The sequence below is a fragment of the Convolutriloba macropyga genome, unplaced genomic scaffold (assembly GCF_964194025.1).
Source record: "Convolutriloba macropyga unplaced genomic scaffold, txConMacr16.3 SCAFFOLD_4097, whole genome shotgun sequence".
Lineage (NCBI taxonomy): Eukaryota > Metazoa > Xenacoelomorpha > Acoela > Convolutidae > Convolutriloba > Convolutriloba macropyga.
The window spans coordinates 11,699-21,635 of NW_027452910.1; the positions used below are offsets into that span (position 1 = coordinate 11,699).

At 54.7% G+C, this 9,937-nt stretch overlaps 2 protein-coding genes across 2 annotated transcripts; both read right to left on the reverse strand.

Moving 5' to 3' along the window:
• Positions 1-237: 237 nt before the first annotated feature.
• LOC142357889 (uncharacterized) lies at positions 238-2,716 on the reverse strand. Its single transcript, XM_075409384.1, has 4 exons — positions 2,422-2,716; positions 1,264-1,644; positions 865-905; positions 238-461 (listed from the first exon to the last, which is right to left on the reverse strand). The coding sequence occupies exons 2-4, from the start codon at positions 1,532-1,534 to the stop codon at positions 366-368; spliced, it is 408 nt and encodes a 135-aa protein (XP_075265499.1). The 5' UTR covers positions 1,535-1,644; positions 2,422-2,716; the 3' UTR covers positions 238-365.
• A 1,476-nt stretch (positions 2,717-4,192) lies between these two features.
• Positions 4,193-5,154, reverse strand: LOC142357887 (ribosome-recycling factor-like). Its single transcript, XM_075409382.1, has 2 exons — positions 5,049-5,154; positions 4,193-4,947 (listed from the first exon to the last, which is right to left on the reverse strand). Exons 1-2 carry the CDS (start codon positions 5,152-5,154, stop codon positions 4,262-4,264), a joined length of 792 nt encoding a protein of 263 aa, XP_075265497.1. The 3' UTR covers positions 4,193-4,261.
• Between the last annotated feature and the right edge of the window lie 4,783 nt (positions 5,155-9,937).

Sequence of the window (9,937 nt, forward strand, 5' to 3'; positions counted from 1 at the left end):
GGCAGTGACACCCGGTGTCGCCGCGTGACCGGACATCGTAGGACAGACAACACATGCATGGCTGCAGGATCCAGGTGAGGCCTCAGCCTGAAAGTGCTCGGATTCGCTCTGTGCACACGTGCGGATTTTTCTTGGCCGCTTCCACACGCTGCATGACCACACAGGTCTGAGGAGAAATACAACAAGTCTGACACCCTACCATGCCACAAGCTAACAGTGAAAAGCAAACGTGTGCGCCTAGGCCTCTCTATTCGGCCGCAGCAGCTGAGCATCCCGGAATCTTCGGGTGGAGGGGAGGGACTCTGTGCTCTACGGGTCGCCTGCGTTACTGTGCATCGGCCTCGTAGCTACTCGGCCGGCGATGACTAATATGGCCGTGGAGGGACAAAGGATCGGTCACCCACGCGATGCCACTGCCCCAAGAGGGGGTTTGGAGCGGTGGTCTTGAGTTCTAAGCCGCCCTGCACAGAAAGAAGCGCCGTGAGCGGTCAGATTATTGTCTGCAGGGGACAGGGAGAGGAGTGGAAAGGTGCCCAAAGACTCGAGCTATCCTTTAGCCGCCGAAGCGACACAACACAAACGTCCCCCAGCCCCAGTTTCACCCTCCCTCCCCGATGTCGGTGTAACTCTGATGATGCATAAAACCAACGCAATCGTGGGGGCGGCGTGCAGACAAGGAGGCGGAGCGATCTCAAGGGGGTCATGAAGCTGGGTTGAACGGCCACCGCGTGAGACCAGGGCTGGGAGGCCACTGTTGGGGTGGGTGGGGCGGTGATGGGAACACACAGGGCGACAGGCGTCGGGAGCCCACCCCATCCCCTCAAGACCAAGTTGCGAGCCGACAGCAGTGAGGGGCACACACACCTGTGCTTGTGGTCTCGAAGCTGATTGTGACTGAGCTAAACCTGAGAGCCGCAGGAAACATGCGGGTTCAGCATCTCAAACGTGCATAGCGAATGTGGGCCACTGCAGAAGGAGAGGGGGTTGGGGGGGGGGTTGGGGGATGCTGTAGGATTTGCAAGATTTGAGATCCTCCCAGGTAGAGAAGAACCAGACAGGAGGGTGAACCATGGCCAGGTGGGTGAGAGCAAGAGTGACACTAGAAGACGTAGGTGTTCGGAGTTCTGGCAACTCCATGCCAGGAGACAAGAATGAGTTGGGTGGGTTGGGAGGGGAATACCATATTCGCAGCTTCGTGAGTGGGAGCAAGACATAGCGGGACAGATGTGGGGGGCAGGCACCAAATTGAGAGGCATGGCTCACCGTGTGAGCTCCTGTTCATTTCAGACGGGTGGACTGCATGCTCGGGCACCACGGCTACCGGCGGGCCCAGAAGGAGGGGATCCGAGAGATGGTGAGGGAGGCTGGTGTGTTGCCTCTTCTTGCTAACGTGCGGCGCGCACAAGGAGACGCAGGGGGAGCAGCTTCCGAAGAGCCATGAGCACCAGCTGCTGCCGGCTGCCTCGTCGAAGCTACGGACTGTGTCGAGCTCAATATCTGTGAGGGCACCGTCGCCATCATCCAGAGAGCCCATGCTGCTAAAAAGGGATAGCTGGGGCAGGCTGCTGCGCTGTCCGGCGGCTCAAGGTACGAGAACTAACACAGCAGCCAGGCGAGGCTGAACGGAACGAGGTGTGGAGACACCTGGTGGCAGCAACACAAAGCGGGTGAGGGGGGATTTTAGCTATATGGAGCGGCTGCCGTGAAACAAAAACTGACGCTCAACATGTATGACGGGCCTCGGCGAGGTCTAACGAATTTGAGTTCGGGTACACCTGGGTTCGACGTCCCCCAGGAGAGCCTGTCGTGATGTTGGTTGAACAGGTTGGAATTGGGGTGGGATGTGGTGTGAGGGGAGAGCTGAGAACCCCGCCAACATAACAAGGCATACCGGTCCCTCCATGCACCACCTGAACGCACAGTCCTGGCTGGCACTGAACGAAAGAGGCGGAGGGGTGCCTTGGGATCGTGACTGTAGGTGGGTGGGGGTGGCAGAATTCCACTCTGGGCCGTGAACTTCACAACATCGAGCAACAGCGACGAGCACATAGCTGAACGCCATGCGAGTGAGGTTTGCCGTCCGGATACCCAGCTCCATCAGGCCGTTGCAACATCCGCTATCGTTCCCATCCTTCTACTGAATTCTATGAGGAGTGGCGAGGAGGAATGCTGGCCGGGCCAGCTTCCGGGCAGGGCCACACAGGTTGGTCCGCTTGCTTGCCCGTCGGTTCAGACAAGACAGCACGGTCCGGAGATAGGTACGCGAAGCAAACGAAAAGTATCAGAAGCAGAAGCGGGTGCGCGAGCGTTACAGTACGTCGGTGCAAATTTGTACTGTACGCGTTGGAGATATTACGCGCAGCAGCACCGAGTGGTGCAAAGCCACGAGGAAATGAAGAACCTCGGAGTCGGAAAACCCACCTGCTAGATCACTTCGATGGACAAGCTCTTTTCGATGCGCAATGCTCCACTTGCCCCGGGCGTGCAGAACACGATGTCCGCTGCACTCGCTCGGCTACGTTATCTTCCACCGGGCAGTCAAGACCTAAGTCCTACGACACACTTCAAGGGTTCGACGTACGGTTTGCACCGGGTGAGACCGGCTTTCAGAACACAGACAGAGCCCCCTCCTCTGATACTCGGACAGTGGGTGCCGTGAGCTCGTAGCCCGTAGTTCTAGCTCTTGACAGCACTGAATGGGCCGCGCGAGCAAGCTTGTGAAATTTGTTGGCAACGAGGTACTGCAGTGTGGCTTGGCGTGAATTGAGCAGCTTGTGCGAATTGATATACGGCACTCTGCCCCCGGGCGGGCGTGAGGCCTCACCCGGCCCGGCCTAGCTGGGCAGCACCCTGTCGTCCGGCCTGGCCGGCAGGACTCATGGCCCTCATCAGCTGGGGTATGTCGACGAATGCGAGAGAATACTACGAGTAATACGAGTACTAGTACGAGAGGATAGAGCTAGATCGATCCATACATACATATAGGTGGGATCGATAGGTGTGGCAGGGGGACCCCGGGCCGGGGGTGGGGTCCCCTGTCGCTCTAGGCATGAGGCATCCCTCCTGTCCCTACCTACATGTAAGGATATCCCTACCCTGAGGAGGCATCTCCTCTGGTCCGGCCTCTCTCTACGGCTACAATACATACGATTACGACATACTCGTACTCGTACTGTACACGTGCCCGTGCTCTATGTCGGGTGGGCATAGTACGAGCAGGAGGAACCCGTTCCTCCTGCTACTCGTACTAGTACTCGTACTATGTGAATAACATACATACAGAGAGATACAGCTGCTCTAGCTACAGTACTGCAGCTACGAACCAGGTAGGTACCTAGCTAGTGGGTAGGTAGGTACGGGTAAGTAAGTAAGAGTAAGGATACTCTAGAGCTAGACTACTGACTAGGTACAACACTCGCGTACGAGTAGGGCATTTTTTTTTCTCAATAGTTGCGTCAGCTTGCATGCCAGCCAGGAGTTCTACTAGAGGCAGGAGGGACGTCTGATTATTACTTTAGCTTGTTTGTAGTTTGTACCTAACCTGTATCTATCTATCCCCCTTATCTACTGTAGCTCTGAGCTCTCTAGAGACAGAGAGCTAGAGCTCTCTAGAGCCAGAGCCAGAGCCAGAGCTAGAGGGAACCAACTGCCAGCTCCTGCTACCAGCTACTGTACAGATCTGGCGCTAGATCGAGTCCGGCCTAGATCGATCGACCGGGCCAGGAGGGATTGCTAGCACGAGTACGATGATGACAAGAAAGATAGACGCATTTGATTGCTTTGAACAGCCATCAGATAACGACTGCAAGTACAATACCTGTGGCAGCAGGGACTGATGAAAATCGATGACATCTGTGCCGTAATAATACAAATGGAGCCAGGTTGCCCTTTTAGCTCTGCCAACCCAGTTGGAGAACTTCGCATATGCAAAGCTGGGGGGTTTCAAGGTCACCCACCGTCTTGGTAGTGTAATGGTGCGGGGAGTTTGGTAGTTAATTTTGAAGGAAGCGGAGGGACGCGGGCGGGGGGCCACTGACTACGTCTGAACAGGACAAGGAGGGTGCCAGTCAGGTTGCATACCATGAATTTGTGGTGCCAGCTAGTGGGACGGTTGTTGGGTTCTCATTGAAGGGAGCAATAGGGCACGCATGTAGGTGTTGCAGGGAAGGGATGGTATATGTGGTTAGTTTTATATGACTGGAGCCGTTCTGCAGCTGAAGCTGTGCTAACATAGGCCACTGGGGGGTCCCAATTGGACAGGTCACGAATGCAGACTCTGTATCTTGTGCTTAGCTATGTCGTCGATGCGGCTCGAGGCCGAGTCCACAAGCTTCTGAATATCCTTCTCAGCGCGCTTTTGATCGTCCTTAGATGCCAAGGCAGCCTTGGCGTCGTTGATGCCTTTGTGGCGGACATGGCGAATGCTAACTTTAGCGGCCTCAGCTGCTTTGTGCACCAGACCCTCCAGCGCCCGGACTGTCTCCTTTGTAGGGGATGGCACTGGCACCAGAACCTCCTGGCCCTGCTTGCTTGGGTTCAGGCTCAGCGGGGAGTCCCTCACTGCTTTAACCACGTTGTCAATGAGTGTGGGATCGTATACTGTCAGAGCGAGGAGTTGTGACGATCTCACTGCCACAGCCGCGACTGCCTTAAGGGGAGTGGCTTCTCCGTATGCATCGACCTGCACGAAGTCCAGCATTTCTGGGGTGGCGCGGCCACTGCGGAAGTTGGATAGCTCGTGCTGGAAATGGGTGACGGAGGCATTGATGCCCTCCTTCAACGTGTCAAGTTTGAACTCCGCAGCCGAGGCCGCCCCAGCTGTATCTGGCGTCTCTGTGACCTTCCCCTTGCCCTTTCCTTTCCCCTTTGCGAACCCCCGGTTGAACAGCAACTTTGAGGGGCTGCACGAGGTCACCGAGTTGCTATAGCCCGGCCAGGAGACAGCTCCTGAGAAACATGCAGAGATGAGCAGCTGAAGGTTAGGCTACGTCAAGTCAGGTACCTGTCCCCAGCAACTCGTGCAAGTGAGATACTGATGACTAACACACCTTCAGTGCAGACATAATGATCCACTACGGCTGGCACGGCCGCCAACGTTCGGAAGACCGGAACGGCGAAGCGCTCCAGGGCGATTGGCAATCTCCGAAGCAGCATGATCGCAGATAGACGGCGTGCCGTGATGGACCTCGTTCGGAAGCAGGCTGGCAAACAGTATTGCCTGGTATGGAGGAAAGTCACCTAGAGAGCGTTTCCACGACGTTCAGTTACAGCTAACATAGCTAGGTAGGGTACTCGTACTGGGTACTGCGCCTCCGTAGTTGCCGAGCTCGTCCGACTGCCCGGCCCGGCCTGTTGATATTGTACTATACTGTACTGTACAGAACCAGGCAGGGTGTCCCGGCCTGTACAGTACTCGTAGGCCCTACCTGCTGAACTATCTACTCGTAGGGAGGAGTGGTACCTACTACCTACCTACTTGGTGGCTCTAGAGAGGTACATAGTACATACCTTTCCTACCTGCAAGGGTACTAGCCACACCACTCACCAGTACCCTACCCAGTACCTGCCTACTGGTTACGTACGTACAGTACCTGCTGTACTTACTAGTTACTTATACCTACGAGTACCCTACTCATTTTTCGTACCAACAATTAGATCAGGGCCCTTCGTGCACGTGTGCATGTACCAGTACAAGTACGATTTTTGCATTGCTTTCCAGCTAGGGTTATGTTTTATTAACCTATGTTAGGTTAATACATATGCTAGGTTTCATTGTCGGTTTACAGAGGTGCTTGACTCATGAAGACTCAAGCTTGAGAGGGCGAGCAGTGAGTTGTGAACACGTGCTTGCCTTGCAGCCCGGCTAGCTGCAGTAAAGTGACGCACAGTGAAAAGCTCGAGGCCTCACCAGCAAGTGTCGCAGCAGTCGCCGCGAATCCAGGACCCGAAAACGCCAACCGGTGCTACTCGTCCACAGCAGTTTCACCCCTCCCAGCCGATACACCCAAACTTAAACGCTTGCGCTCAGTGCGTTGCGTTCTGGACTCTGGAACCAGTATCGTTCGGATGATCACCCAGCCCCGAGTTCTTCCCCAACCGTCGCATAGGACCGGCCGAGTCCCGACTACGCGGTGACCCCCGCTGGCTCAAATCTCAATACGATATTGCTAAGGATATTTCGTATCAGGCGGCTTCCTCAACGAACGAATCGACAAGCACAAGCGTGTCCCGAACTTATAGCCCCCCCCCCCCCCCCCCCCCATAGTAAGCTATATCACCTCGTACAGTGTGGACACGCAATGTCTAGCAACTTTTCCGCTCTGGTGTTGCTCTGCTGCTTCGGTTTACTTCAGGTACGGTGCGGACCTGCCAGTCCCCCCCCCCCCCCCCCCCCCGGAAAAAGCTCTCCTTCGCCGAACGCAGTTCCGGCTGGATAGCAGCAGGTCCCCGAAGATTTGCCTCGCCTGTCTTTTCCCTTCAGCTAGCACCCCACCGCCGGCCTCCTGCGGCCGTTCTTTGCACCCTTGCCTGTGAGCGCTTCCCCCCTGTCTCTTGTCCCCTGGCTTCCACCTTTTTGCACCTTGAACGTGTGTGCCAGCGTGCCTCCTCGCATCTATCCCCGACCCCTCAACACTTTCCTGGCTTCCTCCTGTCTCTCCTCTCACTCGCACTCAACGATCATTGCTTCCACTTCAGGTCCAAAACACACACTGTTGCGAATGTGTTGCCTGCACACCCAAAGCCCAATGCACATTGCTGATTACTGATTGGTTGGCCTGCATCGGCTGTGCTTCTCAGGGGGCTGTTGGAAGTGCAAGGGCCATCTGGCTGGAGCGCGATGTTAGCAGGGCGTTACTGTACTATGGTTCAGAGGATCAGTGTGTCCGAACGCAACAGCAGTGTGTGAGGGTGATACATGGAACAGAAGCAAAAGTAGAGTTTGACAGAAAAAGCAACTGCGATGACTTGGAGCTCACGGAGGTGGAGGTGGTCAGATCCTTGACGGACCCCAACGCAGCCTGGAACTCACTTGTGTCCTTGGAGAAGGACTCGGGCACAATCAATATCGACACGAGTCAGCTCTCTCCTGGGTTCTACCTGCTTGAGCTTAGCTTCAACGACGGCTCGTCCCTGAAGGTCGATCTCTATGTCTACAATGTGCTGTACACACCAACAACCCTATGTCTCCTGGTGAGAGGGGACACAAGGGAGAGAACCAGCAAGCCATGGACAGGTCACCTTTGCAGCTGCATTTAGATCATCAACAATAGGCCTAGGCACGCTCCCATACTCAAACAACTCCCACTAGCCCACTAGCTCCCAAAAACGGAGAGGCATTGGCGCACACCCAAGTGACATCTGTGTGTGTGTATGTGTGTAGTCTGTGAGTAGTTCCACCTGGGGATCAGTAGTTAGGTCGTGGAGAGTAGCTGTCGGTGTAACAATCTGGCAATATCAAGTTTGACAAGTTGTGGCCCCTATGGCCAGCCCACCCCCCTTGGACAAGGGGCGAGGGGGCGGAGAACTCCCTCAGCTATGATGCTCCATGTGGAGACAGGACGTCTCACTTGAGCTGCTGCATAACCAAACTATCCATTACGGGGGGTTGGTGCGACAGGCTGAAAAATCTCCATGGCAACTGTTCCATGTGGGAAATGGAATTTCAGGTCCTGTTGTACAGATGTACAGGACGCAGGGCTCAAAGATAGATAGTATCCTATTACTATCCTTATTTATTACATGAACTTAAAATTCCCTAAATACCTCTCAGTGCCTCCAGAAGTCAGAACCCTATGTTTTTCACCCCCGGAAGAACCCTATGTACCTTGTCGTCAATCATTGACAAAATTTTAAATTGCACCAGTTGGTTCCCGGTATTCCTGCAAGCAAGCTTGCGCCAAGTATCCGCCTATGCGCGCGGGTACCCTATGTATTGACAGTGGTATATACTGATTAAAAGCTGGTACGTTCGTAGTTCGTACCCCTCCAGCTCGTACGAGTACTCGTACGGGTTTTTTCCCATAGTACGAAGCCACTTGTACTCGTATTTTACCCATGTGTACCCGGAGTCTGGAGTCCGGACTGCTTGAGCCAGGGTACCGTACCTACTAGTACCTACTACCTAAGTAGTTTACTAAATACTAGCTACTAATTACCTGCACATACCTACCTGGGGTGGGTAATGGTACAGTAGTACCAGCTGTAGTACGAGTACGAGTAGTAGCCAGCTGCCAGGTGCACAATGCCCGTACGGCGTACAGGACCAGGACAGGACTGCATGCAGACAGGACTCTCGGTACCTTACTGCTAGTAGGTAGGGTAGGTAGTAGGTACCTACCTAGAGGCCTACCTACCTACAGTACGTCCAAGGTTGGGATTGGGCAGCCACAGCCCACAGCCCAGTGCCCACAGCCCACAGCCCACACGGGCCACAGCCGCCCGGCACCCCGCCGGGCCGGCGTGGCGCCTGCCCAGTGAGTGCCCACACAGGCCAGTCAGCTTGGCCACAGCAGTCAGCTATACAATGGTAGGTACCAGGTACCCTCTAGCTCTAGAGGGGCTAGGTTGAGTGAGGACAGGGTCAGGAATCAGGATAGGACATAGGACCCGCTGGTGCCTGTAGGAGATACCTCTAGAGGGGGTACCTTCCTAACGGCGTCCGGCACTCGGACGGGACCGGCCTTACACGTACCCTACATGACTGCGCGTCCGGCTAGCTACAATACCTGGCCTGGCGATACTATAGCTAGCTGGTGTCTGGTAGTACCCGTACTCGTAGGTACCTGGCCCCTGATCCCGCGGTCGGAGTTCTGGTGCAAAATTCAAGTTTTGTGGCCCGTAAAAAAAATAGTAGATTGGCCCTGATTGGCCAGGGGTTTCCGGTTTTCTACCTTCACCAGCTGCCCGGGGGTGTAAAAAAAAATACAGTATTGTACTAGTACTCGTAGTAGATTATTGAAGAAAGAATATACTACCTGTCTATAGTTATCCGAACAGATAGATCGATTGATCGGGCTGTACTCGTACGACGTACCCGTAGATAAATCATGCGATATAGTCCTCGTAGGTCTTAGGGTAGGCTATTGTACCAACGGCTTGGCACCTCAAGGATCCCACCGGTGGGCTGAGTAGGTAGGGTGAAAGGTTGATTACATCCTGAGTAGGTAGGGTAGGGAAGGTAGGTACCTAGGTAGCGATATATATCTCTCGATATATATATACCCACCAGTTTTTTAAAGATATCCTTTCGCCTTTCTTGCATCCTTGCATCCATCCATGATGATTTGTTCCGTCTCAATTCACTTTCCGTGGTTTGAAGTTTGAAGGCTACGAAACGTAGGTAGGTACCTACCTACCCTACCCTACGTGTGGAATCTCTACTCCAGCGCGGTAGTTAAATGGTATCAGTTACAAAAAGCGCTTCGTTTGCCCAGTAGGTACCTAGCTGCCAGCCCTGATGACGTGATGACCAGGTCCCGGGTCCCGACGTCCCGACCTGCCTGGCTTGCTTGTTGGGTATCTGATCTCGTAGTTCCTACCATCTCCTACCTATAGATAGTACAACTCTTTTTCAAAAAAAGACACCACTGGTTTGACCCCTGACATACCAGCAGGAGGTTCCCTCCTGATACCAGTATCCTTACCACCCTACAGGCCTATCTCCGATACCTACCTACCTACCTACTCCCAGCAGGAGCTCCCAGCATTTGGATTTGGTCCGCCTCCCGTTTCAACTCGGAAGTCATCTGCCGTCGGCATCTTGGTCCGCGCATGCGTGTCGCCTGCCTCGGTCGACCTCGAAACCCCGGGAACACCATGGCTTCCGCAGCTGTTTCATCCATCGGGAGGGCCGGCGCCAGCCGGCAGAGCGTCTTCGCAAAGGGCAGCTCCAGCCGCCGCTCCTTCAACACTCGCCCGATGGTCAGGTCCCGACGGA